Genomic DNA, 14385 nt, shown 5'->3' on the forward strand with positions numbered 1-14385 from the left:
TATAGGGAGTTAGGCATCCTGACCTGACCATTTAAGGCCACAGGAAATTCACCCTGCTTGTTGTTCGTATCAGCTGATTCTAAAAGCAGTTGCCAATGGTAGACTATGACCAGGTTGACATATGTCACTGCCTTGCTGATAAATGACAATATCAACTGTAGCTAATGAACCAAAGGCAACAAACACCTACCTATAAAGAGGATTCCCAGCCCTAATCTTAATGTGTTATACAACTACACCACTAATACAACACGTGACATGCAACTATAAAAGCACCCGTTTGTCTTAATGCTCAGCAGAACTACTCAGGAACAGACAGTCCTGCTCCCTTTGTTGAGTGTTTTTCTTTTTTTCTTTATATAATGAAATACACATATTATAGAAATGTTAGTGTTATATTTTCTATGCATTTAAAATGTAAATATTGCATGTTCTCTACTCCAGATGAAATAAAAAAAATAAAATGATGCATGTAAATGTGATTGATTCGCAATGCTAAATAAATGTGATCAATGGGCAGCAAAAGACTTAACGCTTTTCACTGCATACAGGCTGCTTCAAGTACCCCCCCACCTCCCTCGCCCCCCAGAGCAGATGGCAGTGACTGTTATTGACGTCAAGATCTCAAACAGTTGGAAAAGGGTGCTATTACCATTTATCTTAATGCTCTGCAAAAGCAAACATGCATGCAACGTGTTTACGAGGCTCAGTGTTTTCTTTTGAAACCAGAAGGACCGTTTTGTTGTTTCAGATGATTTGTCATCTCTTGTTAAAACACCCACTGCTATGACAATGTCCATTTCCAGTGCTTTCTGTCTACACCTATTATTTACTAATGGCTTTTCTGATATAACAGAAAGTACCACATTTTCTTTCTGCCCTGTTTAAAGTGTACTCAGCTGTTTAAGTTTAAATGAAAGACAATGACATAATAGAAAAAAAGGATGTTTAAATAAGTTAAGACATTGACAAACTAATTTCTACATTGACAAATTATTACATTTAAAGTTTATTTTAGTATTTCTAAATTTTGCATTACTGGGGGGTCTGTAAAAAAAAAAAAAAAAAAAAAAAGACGCTGGAGATTTCATTAATTTTTTTTTTTTTTTTTTTTTAAATAAACGAAGAGATTTCCAGCCTGCTAAACAAGAAATCAAAAGACAAATTTGAACATTTTATTTTGTTTGCATAAAATAAATACAAAAGCTTCCCTTGAATTAGCAGTTAAAAACATACAAACTGCATTATTAATAAGCTTGAAAGTTTCTACAGCTATCGCACAACTTGTATTCAACAATACACAGAAGGCATGAAACACACCACAAGCTCAAAGCTCCAGACTCAATTTCTAATCAGATGTCAGTTTTTCATTCGAATAACGTTTATATAAAAAAATTAAATAATAAAATCAAACAAATTTGTTTATTCCATTCAGCAATTAAATGTTGAAGGTATTCCTGGTTCTTAATGTAAGCATTACATAAGAAGTGTACAAGCCAAACGTTAAATGCAGCCTAGTAATACAATACTAGTATCTCCAGTATAGGTTATTACCAAACACATAGTTTTGACAAGTTTACTTTGTTATCCCTTTAATATCCTTTTTTTTTTTTTTTTTTTTTTTTTTTTTTTTAATTTGTATGCATTACTATTATCAACAACCACACTTAGTCCAAAAGCTTGTTTGAGACCACTCTTAAATAAACAGAAAACAAATAATAATATTGAAGATATTCAAATTCTAGATGAAGCTTTTGGCACCAGTTACCCTGCCCTGATCCCAGCTCGGAAGGCATAGAAACTACTGAACAGACTTCTGTAATAATTCAAGTTGATTTCCTCCCGGTTTGCTCCAGGAATATAGGCTTTGATGCATAAAAATAATAAAGTTACCATTCATTATAGACCTGTCCTTGACATCCTTAAGAGTTCTGTCTTTCAAATGCACAAGTCCATTACAACAACCTCTGCATTCATTCTTCACTGCTACAAATAAATAAATAAATAAAAATCCTGCATTAGCTCAACCTTCATAGTGCAACCAAAAAAAAAAAAAGTCTATCTGTAATTTCTTTGTTTTTGATCATTTTAACAAAAATTGGCCCCTCTTAATTAAACATAACATTCCCATCATACACACACACCACCCACAAGTCAGAAGACTTGAGTCTGGTTTGAAAAGGAAGGTTTCAATCATCCACCCCGATATTCCTGAAGAGGTAGGACATGGATTCCCCATTGTGGATCCGTCGAATGGCTTCGGACAGGATCATGCTGATGTCCACAGTCTTGATCTTGGGGCACTGCAGCTTCTGGATTTCATGAGGGATGGTGTTGGTCACTACCACCTGCAGACACAAGGGTTACATACGCTTCACAGGCTTAATGCAAAAAGTTAACACTGCCACAGAAAATGGCCCATTTCAGGTTTAAAGAGTTTATTAAGGCACACCAGTGCTTGTTACCAATAGGCTATGGCTAATCATGCTTGTATTAAAACCCAGAATGGTTGTAAATGTTATTCAATTGGAACTTAAAACTGGATCACTGTAAAGGTGTATGGGCAAGGAATATATCTATCTATCAACACATACTCTCCTTTCTTAAACATGTGGTAAAGCATGTGGCAGAAGAATGGCAATGACATTGAGCAGAGGCACGTACATGAGGGCGCAAGTCGAAGTTCGCTTCAGCTTCCAGGAACTGAACATAACAAAAACAGAATCTTTTTTTCAAGCAAAAGCAACACTGATTTTTTTTCTCCCCCTCCACTCTATAATTCTACAATAGGGCAATTCCCCCTAGGAAAGTCCATCTCTTACAGAAACAGACAGTCTGGCAAATGATACCATCTAAGGATGCTAAACACATGTAGCTCTATAGAATATGCAGGTAATTTTAACCATTTTCATACAGATAAAATCGTACCTCATCAATTGCTGATTCTTCTATCAACCGCGGGGCATGGCAGGACAAGATCCCGTGAGTTGCCATCACGTAGATTTTGTAAGCACCTCTCTCCTTAAGTGTGTCGGCAGCAGCTAAAAAGCTGTCAACATCATCAATAATGTCGTCCTGTCACAACAAAGAACAGTAATTAGGCATACAGATTCTGTTTCTTGCAAGCTGTTACAGCATCATAGGATTTTTGCTGTTTCCACACACCGCTGTGCAGAGGGATTACAAATGTAAAACAAGAACGCTGCAAATCAAAAAGCATTCATTTTAAAAGTGTGTTTGAAAGTCACAGCAATCAAAAGCCCGCGATTATAAATACAGTAGGATTAACGAGGAGTAACTGTGCAAATGTTGCAAGACACGTGGTGTTTTTACAGGGCTCCTCAAACAGAAACCTACTTACCACTATAATGGCTATCCTCCCACCAACATCTCCCACAACTGTGATAGGTGGTTTTTCTTTTGGAATTAGCACTGTAGGGGGAAAACAAAAATCAAACCATTTTTTTTTTTAACACAAAAGCCAGGAAGAGCAAGGTGACCAGATACACGCATGTATTCATGTTGTTTTTGTTGCTGCCACATATCTTCAGGTTTTTTTGATTTAGCATGGCTCATACTCTGACTCAGGAAACACACTGACTAGCCCTGTCTTTGATAGCTCAGTTTCAAAAGGTACAGGCATTTCACTTTTTGACCCAGTTCTGCAGTAGAATCTAAAGATTTCCCTAGATTCCCTTCACATCAGTAACAATGGTAGTATTAGCAATCCCCCTGGACTCACAGGGTATATCAAGGCTGGGGTGAATGGCTCCTATGTTTTTGACAGTCGGTGGAGAGTGACGCCCGTCCACCAGGTCAGACTCTGCATCCTGGGCTTCCCCATGAATTACTGCAATCCCCAACCGCAACCTCTCAGCAAAGGACTGTGCCCTGCAATAACAAAACATACTTCAAACATGAACAATCTGATGCCAAATGACGGCAAAGCATACCGATTTCATAAGACCCCATTTATCTTTGCATCTCAAGACTGCAACATTAAAACTGCATTACAATGCAGTCTTACAACCATTGTCTTCTCAATGAAACAAAATTTGCCAGCAAAAAAATCACTTTAAAAACTGCAAATTATAGTTTCAACAATATCCCCAGACACAGCCAGTTATGCATTTGACTTGCTCGTTTACCTAAATGCTTCTGATTTCCAGACATGTTTCCGGACACATTAGCCAAAGAGCACTGTGTTCCCAGAGTATGTATGGACCAACAACTGTTTCTGCACTGTCCAAAGTTACCCAACTAAATCCATTCTTGTTCAAGTAATCGTTTTCATCCCTACAGACGGTACATACCTGCTAGATGTAAAAAACCTGTACCCGGGAAGGTATGTTAGGTACCCTGGATACTGACCACTGTCTCATGTCTTCTGTTTTGAGTAGTACTGTGTGCTGCTTCCGCCTGCTTTATGAATGTTTGCTGAACCATGTTTGTTACCGAGACCTGAACAAATCCACTTCTAAAGGGATTGCCAGGGAATCTTCAGAACAGTTAGTGCTCATTGGGAATGGTTTTCAGGGTCGGGAATACGGGCAGTAGAAAACCAGCTTGTGTACCACAACATTAAGAAAAAAAAACATTTGAGACCACGGATCTGCTAAATATACAGCAGTCTCTGCGTATAGCAGCACCTCCTAAGCTGAGATCACCCTTATGGTGAAACTGATTTTTCCCATTGTAAATGCTCCACCTAAAAGAACAGAAACTTTGCTTAAAAGAGCACCGTTTTGGCACCGCTATCAATTCATTCACAACTGATACAGTCCTGTTTTGCAACCTGATAACTCATCATCATCAAACTTAAATTCAAATGGTTTATTAAATATTTCAAATGTGATTGCGAGAGTGTCTTGAGGCACACTGATTGGTTTATTCAATCTTTCCAGAACCGCCATCATATAATTGCCTCGTTTTGTAGTCTGACTTCCACCAGTGTACCTCTTCGCTACAAAATGGCATGCAAAGAAACGGCAAAACGCGCCGCTGTTTCTCTTCCTAACAACAAGTTGTTCTAGCTCCTGAAAAAAACCTGAATCAAACACAAGTTGCCGAGCAATTTGGTGTTTTCCGTCCTGGTGAGTTGCTTCACCATTCTGTCAAATTACTTAGTCATTACTTTATTACTACAACATCTCAAAAAGCTCTGTAAATGTCTGCTCCTATCGGTCCCACACGGCCATTGAAAGGTTTTCTCAGCTTTTAACATAGAACAAACGACTGTAGACCTGTGCTTTATGTCTTTTTACGTCTGGAAAGGGAAAATTGTAACGTCTGACCTGGTCTGACATAGGACCGCAAAGGGTTAATGTTAGTTTGTCTGTTACTTTATTACTATAGTTTATATTTATGCACTTGCTTATTACTTTTCTCTTCTGTTCATTTCATATGTTGACGCAAGTGCGTCATGACAAGTAATACATTTTTATTTATTTATTTATTTATTGATTCATGTTGTGTCTGGTGGGCAACTCTGTCTTAAACAACACTTCGGCTAAGAGAACACTCCACTTGCTTCCCTAGGGGTGTTCTCTTAGCCAGAGACTACTGTATACCATTTACAATACAGAATCCCCAGAGCCAGACTGAAACTCCACAAAGCAATATACCATACACATGTGGCTCTGCAGGTGTGCATGTATTTCTTCTGCAATTCAAGCTGGATACAGAATAGTTACATTTAATTATATAAGTAGCTAATTTTAAGAGATGTGAAAACACACCAAACCCTGGTATAAGATACTAGCAAAAAATACAACAAATGTAAAAAGTAAATAAATAAAAATTACTACTAGCTAAGTCCATGCACACAAGAACAGCAATAGAAAGTACATGGTTGGCTTACCTTTTAGCTGAAGACGGAGATTTGGCCACAATTACTGCATTTCTATAGTCCGGAATCTGCAGATTTTAAACACATATACCCCACCCTCATTGCAAGGTTCTTGGTTTCAAGACTCTGAAAACTACATACAAAAAAGGGAAGTTCCTAAAGGCGGGGGTGGGGGGAGGGGCGAGGGAAATCAAGTCTCACCTAAACAATGCATCACCACTTGTGCATTACTGTACTTTTGCAGTAGTGTAATCTAGTAAAAATTCATTCATGTTTTTTTTGTTTTTTTACCTATAACTGAATTCAGCCTAGGCACATTTAACATAATCCTAGGAAGTTCTATAACCAACTCTACCCAACAGCACCTGGCCCAACCATGCTTAGTTTCAATCAAATAGAATAGAATTGATAGACTCACAGAAGAAACAAGCTTTATGCATCAATATCTACATTCTTCAAAACGTAAGTTTGCATTGCTATTATAATAATTTGCTTTTCTTTTTTAAAGCTCACCCAATCATCACGCCATGGAATGTTAACAAGATGACAATAATAACAATAATAATAATAGTGTTTGAAAAAGCCTAACCACACTGGGTATTAAGAAAAAAAAACCTGAATACATGTACAACATAAAACCTGCAATATATATTTCATCTGTGTTTAATATTTATATGTTGGGCCTCTAGAGGACAGTATCTTAATAGATTACTACGTTTATATTACACACACACACACACACACACAAAAACATACTCTTTTAGATTGTTAACAAATAAAAGAAAAAAAAACTGACACCAAAATTTCAGATGACTTTTCAGTCCAATCTGCATGGGTTAAAGTGAAACTAAAACTACTACCAATCGCTACCTCTTCTTGAATGTACTGCAAGAGGAACGGCGATGCTCTCAGATTGTCTACCGGAATGTCAAAGAAACCCTGAATTTCTTTCTGATGCAAATCCATCGTGATCAGGTGATTTAGTCCTTCAGCACAAAAAAAAAGAAAGAAACGCTGTAAGCACATATACTGTACGCGAATCAACAAAGAACACAGCATACTCTGCTCAAGTTCAGTTTTTTTGGTAAAGTCGAGGTAGGTTCTGATGACATTCCAGACCTTGGGAAGGAAGCAAGCCACCAGAACCGTCAGAGATGTGACCAAAAAACAAGCAAAACCCAAGTCTGGTCTTTGTTGTTTATATAATAAATAAAGTGACTACTTGACATGAGTCATGCAGTGTTCTCACCAGCTTTGCACATCATGGACGCCAATAACTTGGACACGATGGAGCCTCTTTTCCTCATCTTGCACTGCTTGCTGTAGGGGAAGTAGGGAATGACTCCAATGATACTGCGGGCACAGGAGGTCTTGCAGGCATACACCATGATGAGGAGCTCCATGATCGCAGTGTTGACGTCTCTGACGCACGGGAAGACATGCAACAGCCATTGACTCTATTACCAAGTAGTTAAGTATTGCATATTACGTATAGTTAAATATTGCATACACTCATTTGCTTTAACAGATATCAGACCAAGTCAGTTCTACAATAAATCAGAGAATATTTAAATAAAATTTAAGAAATTAATTAATTACACTCTATATAGGCAAAGGAAAAATCAATCTACAAAAAAAAAAAAAAACTACCAGAACTATCTTTATTCAATTTAATTTCCCCTAAATGAATCAGTCCTTCGCTAATGGACTGTCATTATGTTTTATAAATCTCATCCATTATTAAGGACTTACTTGGAAACTGTCTGAATGATAAAGACGTCTTTCCCTCTTACAGAATCCTGGATTTGTACTCTAGTTTCTGTGGAAACACGTGATGAACACACCTTTAGAGATGCCAACTACTTGACCATATTCACATCACTTTAACTTGGGAGTTATGTAAAGATTTTTTTTTTTAAATGGTTTATCTGAATAAAAGCATTCCAACTCCCCAGTTGTTTCTGTTGCATCATGCTAAACTGTGTGATAAAAACACAGACCTTTTCCATTAAAATAGCTCCATCGAAATCTAAAAGAAAAAAACTTTTGCAAAGGGTTTTAAAGTCTTTGAGGCTTTTAAGAGGAATGCTGGAGTTATGTTAAACACTCCTAGTTTCCTATGGTTTTACCCAAAGTTGAGAGTTAGGGAAGGTACAAAAATACTACAGAGGGTTATAACATGTATACTTTGGGGGTCTATTTAGAAGCAAGAGGATTTTTGTTCACCTTTTTTTATTGTCTTTTGTTAAACATAATAATTAACTAAGATTAAAATTAAGCATCAAAATAAGGGCATTTGTCTGCACTGTCCTGCCATCTTCTCCAACTACATGCCTTTCAGGAACAGAAAATATAGTGAGAGTGTTTTTACTGCAGCAGTATAAAGACCGCGCCCAATATTAAAACAACACTACAGTCAAAGGCTATTTTTACACTGACTTCTGAAGGCTGCTGGAATCGTGCGCTTTGTTTTCACTACTCATTCAAACTAGTCACACATGCTTGGAGTAATCTGGCGGCGAGTTCTTAAAAAGTAAAACTGGAGGTCACATCCTCTACAAGACAAATAGAGCTTATCAGTAACTAACACCAAGCTACAGTTACTGAACAATACCACACTTAATGAGGTGCACAGCCCTTGTAACAAACAGGGTCGATACCGCAACACTGCAACAAGAGTATATCAAAATACGCTACCCTTTGTTTTAAACAGCTTATTGTGCGTTCCACAATTGATGTGTAATAATTGAACTTAAACAGCCACAGTGTGTGCAAGCACTAACTTACAAAGAGCACCAATGTTCATCGTTTTGGATTAGTCAACCCTAACTCTTTCAGTACCTATAAAAATTGCAGATAAAAAAAGGCTTTTAAATTGCAAACAAGTGCACCTATATGTAGCTTTACATAGTGAAGTAATTAAATGGTATGAATGTTAAGATTGGATATTATCTAGTTTGAACCAGCAGCTGTATTCCAGCTGTGTGTGTGTGTGCATGCGATATAAATAGAAAACAAAGAGATTCTGCTACGCTTTCATCAACATGGTACCTTATCAGCACTTTTTCCCCCACAATGTGCAGATTCTTGACTGCATGAAGCATTACTCGACAGCACACAGAAGGGTTGGGATTATCGCTGTACAGTTTTCAGAAGGTCAGCATTTAGCACTTTTCCCATTGTTGAGAATGTTGCATTTACAGTGGATCACCACTGAGGAGTTACTGGCTTTTCACTGTGCATTATAATGCTTCCTGCTCAACAATCAGAGTGTAACAGCCACTCCAATCACAATAAAGTAGAATCCATCACAGAGGTAGTGTTACTTTATACGTGGCTCATGATCTGTATCAGATGTGTTACCAGACTAATTTAATGTGATCTGTGTAGTGAAGGACTAATGTGTATCCTGATTTGCTGGATCAGTTTCAATACTTGTACGAGAGACAAAAGACAATCCATTAAAAGAAAACATGCATGCTGATATGCATGGCCCAGGAAACATTCAAATCTGCAGTCAAATATATTTACATAGTTATAATAAGGTAGAGAGAGTGAGGATTTGGAGGTGCAAGAACACAAACATGTTTTTGTTGGGGCGGCTGGGGGGTGTATAGGGTGTGATGCAGCATAAAGATTGAGAAATCCCAAAAGGGAAGCAAATGCGTCTAATTTCAGTTCCTCTGTCATTTCACTGACATACTATCATGAACATTCAGCACACATATTGAGGAAGCTTACTTGCTAGCTTGATCATGTTTTGTATTTGAACTAACAGGGTTGTTTTGACTCACCCCTGTTTGTCTCTTGGTAAACCTGCACTTTACCAAGCACCACACCAAGACGCCTGCAAGACATGGAACACAAATTATTAGAAAAAAATGCTCCCTGGGGATTTATTAACGGTGCACTGTGAACAGTGTAATATGCATCCTTATCTGGGAACAACAACTTAAAGTGATGCAACAGTGTGGATATCTTTACGGTTAGAACTGGAACAGAAAACAAAGTATTACAGCTTTTTAGTGTTAACCTCTGGAAAATATAAACTATTTATTAAACACAATGTTCAGGTTCTAAAGCTCACAGGCAAGACTGAGGAGTACTAACAGTGATGTAAACCAATTTTAAAAAGCATTGTGTCGAAAGCCTTTGAAAATAATATTAGCAAAACTAACTGTCCTCTCTAACTGCATACTGTGCTAACACAGAGTAGTACAATACAAATAAGATGACATAGTAACGAAAGGCAAAGTCGTAGAGAACCTGCAGTGCATTTCACAATGCCGGTAGATGTGCCTTTATTTATTGAACAGGTCCGAAGTGTCTGGTTACAGTAAATTGTAAACCCTTAACAATAACCTTACCTACATAAAACAAGGAGTACCCACAGGAAAAGCAAGAAACTGATCTATTCTCAAAAATAACTGTGTATTATTATTATTATTATTATTATTATTATTATTATTATTATTATTATTATTGTATTTACAGACATAAAATACTTACTCTGAAATCCGCTTTCCAAGCTCCATGCAAGAAGGGTTGGAGTTGGCTGTAAATATAACCAGCCCACCCTTGGGGGCATTCATGGCTGTATCTGTCTTTACCCTGGGCAACACTTGGCGGGTAAAGCTTGAACCTCTGGCGCAGTGGTACTGCCCCCTGCGTGGAAAACCTAAAACACAATCAGTATCGTGATGTGTTACTTGAGATGCTTTAAAAAATACATTTCTTACAATGCAACTTACACGAAGCTTCGCCAACCTGGCACGTTTGTGTTGAAACAATAAAAATAGGTCTTTCTTTACGCCGCCTCTAAAAAATACACATCTTTTGTAGTTATCATTCTGCTACTTCAAAACACTATGCTTATATAAATAATAAAATTATAAATCCTAAACACGTGTAGGTCCACATCTAACTACTGTAATTATAAATGATTCAACATTAATTTATAGAGCCCCATATAAAATGTGAGTTGCCACTAGCCTAGCAGCTACCAGTTATTTTTAACAAGCGTTACATCTAAATGCAGGCTAAACACGCGATATGAGTAACCTGTACGGATATAGTTTATTAAAAATAATTAAAGCAGGACTAACTGACCTTACGTTATCTACTTCTGCCACGGTGGGGATTGCATGATCATTTTCCATCATATAATGAACGGAACCGAACTGCAACACAGCACATCCTGCTAAAATAAACTACATTCATAAAATAAAAAATAAAAAACAATGAATTAAAATCTTACCAGTTTGTGATATTTTATTAAGCAGTTAACCAGCCCTACGGCTCACAGTACCCTGTCCTCTCGGGTGTCACCGTGCGTCTTTGATCGACGTTCCCTCCAGCTAACCAAAAACAAGTTTGTTTTGTTTTTTTTTTTTTTTTTTTTTTGTTTTGTTTTTTTTACTGCTTTGTAACTAACACCATTAAGGCTCACAAGGAGCGTCAGGTTTGTATGCAATGCTATAAGATAACTCGGAGCCAAAATGGCGAAACCCGTGGGGAGGTGGGAAGTGAGAAGGCGCAGTTTCACTAACTTCCCACAGGCAAAGTAAGCGTTAACCAGCCAATAGAAGTTGAGACTGGGCTAGCGACGAAGTTTGTTAGACTTGCAGCAAACGCGTAAGGACAGAAAACAGCAAGGAAGGTGTAGTTGTATTTGTTATTACGGTGGTCCCTTGATAGACTTTAATGTATTTATTATTATTTAACATTTGTGTGGTGTCGAATAGGGATATAGTAGAAGAAACTGCCTGTTGAAAAATAACTTTTAATAGTTTCCTTTTTTTTTATTTTTTTTTTTTAAAATTTGTTCCAGTTACTGTGTATTACTTAACCGTGGTTGTTTTCAAAGGTTGTTAACATATGTATGGACTTTGTTAGCTTAGCCATAACGATGTCATTTTATTGAGATATTAGTTATCCACGTTGTATAGCTTATTAGTGCCTCGTGGACAGGTTTGCTTTGCAAATCACTCCCAAGTGCAAATTAGGAGGATTGCAAACATTATATATATATATATATATATATATATATATATATATATATATAATATATATATGACATTTGTAAAGTGTTACTATGATAAACAACTTTTTAAAAGTGTTTTTAAATAACTCAGAAATGTTAGGAAATATCTGGAATTTTGTCACTTTTTTGGTTCTGATTTTGTAAAAAATAAGTAAATAAATAAATTGATGAGGTGTTTTTCTCCTTTAAAAAAAATATAAAAAAAAAAAAAAAACTGCACCGCGCAATGTCATTGAAAACCAGAGTTTTACGTTCCCCTGGATATGGGTGTCTGCTAAGAAATAAATAAATTAATAATAATAATAATAATAATAATAATAAACGCCTTGAAATTTTGCCTTAGTCGTACATAAAAATGTGCCTGATTCTTAAAGCTTTTAATTATTCTTTTTTTTTTTTTTTTTATCGTCTTGCGCAGTAACTACAGTGCTACAGTTCTCACACTAGTTGCCTTGTCTTTGGTTCATTGGTACACCAAGGCTCAGAAGACGTCTTTAGGGGGTAATTCGTTTGTGGATTCCAAACAGTGCGCCCAGAACATGGTGCCAGGATAATAGAAGCACATTTTTTCACACGGTGTCACTGTTGAGCAGAACAAGCAAACCCACTGCCTTATATAACACTATGTAACACAATTTTTGTTCCTGGGTAGTAAGTGTTATTTCCTAATTGCTTATGCCTCAAAAGTATAGAAAATGGCTATTATTCCCCACAAACTTTGCTTTTGTGACCAGGACAGTGATATTTCAAAATATCACTATTTCCAATGGGAAAACGGGCAAATGTGTGTCTTTTCGTTCACATAAAGTCAGAAAAAAACAACATAAGAATCCAAATTAACATGTATTTATACTAAAGTAATACAAAAATGACTTCAAAAGATTTAGAAGTGATTAGTTTTTCAAGATTTACGATTATACTGTAAATACAGTATAATCGTAAATCTCGAAAAACTAAATTCAATTGAATTCAAATTCAAATTCAAAACCAACTGAATTCAATTTCTTTTTTATGGTTTCCATCTCCTATGCTGTATTATGCATTTAGATTTTCCATGTTCTTGTAACAGACTTTTCTCAAATCTGCTGATTAAATATACCAGTAAATGAACCAGATAATTTGCAATGTCATTTTTAGCATTAACCAGAACTGGGGCTTGCTGCTTCCCCATCTGTAACACTTTTACTCCTCCAGTGGGCATGTGTAATTTGCATGATTTAATTTGTTTTGTTTAATTGTTAGAAGTAACATAGAAGTAACACATTCGATATCTTTCTAACTAGTTTTGGAAAATTGTTTAAATGCAAAAAATGGTAAAGTAAAACCCCTTGAAAATCTATCTTTGCAAATGTGAGCCTAACTTAAAGCAACATGCGATTCTTGTCAGTTTGCAGTTGCAGGGAGTTAATTGGTATCTTGGTGTGATATGTGCAAGGTAACCAAAAACAGACTAGGGTTTGTTGGGTGTAGAATTTGCTGCCCATCTCAAATATTTACAGAAAAACCACGTGGCATGCTACCTTAGGCCTAAGGTTGAAGTCTTTGGAGTCTCAGGGACAGACTTACTTTTAGTCCATTGTAAAGTTTGAATTTTCTGCACCTTAATCTCAATCAAGATCTATGAAATAAACAAGAGTAATTTATTTATTTATTTATATTTTTATAGCTACTTCAACTCAACTTCTTCTGGTGCCCCAGGACATTTTGTAGACTCAATGTGCAGCCCTTCCCAAGCTGACACAGCAGCGGGATATAGCCCAGCTTGCTAGGCTACGTGCCCTTTAACAATGTCCTGAACCTGTACACTGCACCTAATGAGGTCTACATGAACAGTAAGGGAAGCCTCTCTTCCTTTACACTGTATTTTCAGTAGGTTTCCATGGAGACCAGACCACAATTAATGAAGCAAAGAAAATAACTGACTTTTACTGAAGCTAACCATTGAAATAAAAACTGAGCGCAAAATTTTAGTTTGTGGAATTATAAAGATGCATTTTCAGTGAGGTCATGGTGCAATTAGCAGTTATGTTGCAATAATAGTATCTCAATAATAAAATAGGGATTTACACGTGAATATAGCTGTGTAAAAATTATTCATTTTGCTGGAGATTAATTAAATCATGCATTGCATATGTTGACTATCTGGCACGCTCCTATCGCTTCTTTCTGAGCAAAATACGCAGATTTTGCTCCTTCACACTGACTACTTCACTCAGCTCCTAGTTTAGTCCCTGGTACTGTCCCGCCTTGACTAGTGCAACTCCCTCCTGGCCTGCCTCCCTGCCTCTGCCATCCATCCGCTCCAGTTCATTCAAAACTCTGCTGCTCGCCTTGCCTTTTCCCTTCCCCATTTCTCCCTCACTGCTCCGCTCTCTACACTGGCTCCCTATCACAACTCGCATTCAATTCAAAACTCTTATACTAGCTGTGGCAGGCTGGCGAGTGGATAGAGGCCCAGAGACAGACTGCATTTCAAACAAATATACTTTTATTA

At 36.9% G+C, this 14385-nt stretch overlaps 2 protein-coding genes across 4 annotated transcripts in view; both read right to left on the reverse strand.

Moving 5' to 3' along the window:
* slc5a10 (solute carrier family 5 member 10) overlaps nt 1-1969 on the reverse strand; it is a 35209-nt gene extending 33240 nt beyond the window's left edge. Inside the window, exon 1 of the mRNA XM_041277152.1 lies at nt 1894-1969. The gene's annotated coding sequence lies outside the window, so the exon portion shown is untranslated. The remainder of the gene's footprint in view (nt 1-1893) is intronic.
* prpsap2 (phosphoribosyl pyrophosphate synthetase-associated protein 2) lies at nt 1605-11336 on the reverse strand. Of its 3 annotated transcripts, none has more exons than XM_041277149.1 (11): nt 11106-11336; nt 10358-10526; nt 9643-9695; nt 7601-7667; nt 7098-7270; nt 6719-6834; nt 5861-5916; nt 3743-3891; nt 3362-3432; nt 2929-3075; nt 1605-2348 (listed from the first exon to the last, which is right to left on the reverse strand). In XM_041277149.1, exons 2-11 carry the CDS (start codon nt 10438-10440, stop codon nt 2190-2192), a joined length of 1074 nt encoding a protein of 357 aa, XP_041133083.1. In that variant the 5' UTR covers nt 10441-10526; nt 11106-11336; the 3' UTR covers nt 1605-2189. The 3 variants fall into 3 exon arrangements, with proteins under 3 accessions (XP_041133083.1, XP_041133084.1, XP_041133085.1); XM_041277150.1 differs by lacking the exon at nt 11106-11336 and adding an exon at nt 10958-11075; XM_041277151.1 differs by lacking the exons at nt 9643-9695; nt 10358-10526; nt 11106-11336 and having other exon boundaries at nt 7098-7305; nt 7601-7637.
* Between the last annotated feature and the right edge of the window lie 3049 nt (nt 11337-14385).

Source organism: Polyodon spathula, chromosome 18, assembly GCF_017654505.1.
Source record: "Polyodon spathula isolate WHYD16114869_AA chromosome 18, ASM1765450v1, whole genome shotgun sequence".
Classification (NCBI taxonomy): Eukaryota; Metazoa; Chordata; class Actinopteri; order Acipenseriformes; family Polyodontidae; genus Polyodon; species Polyodon spathula.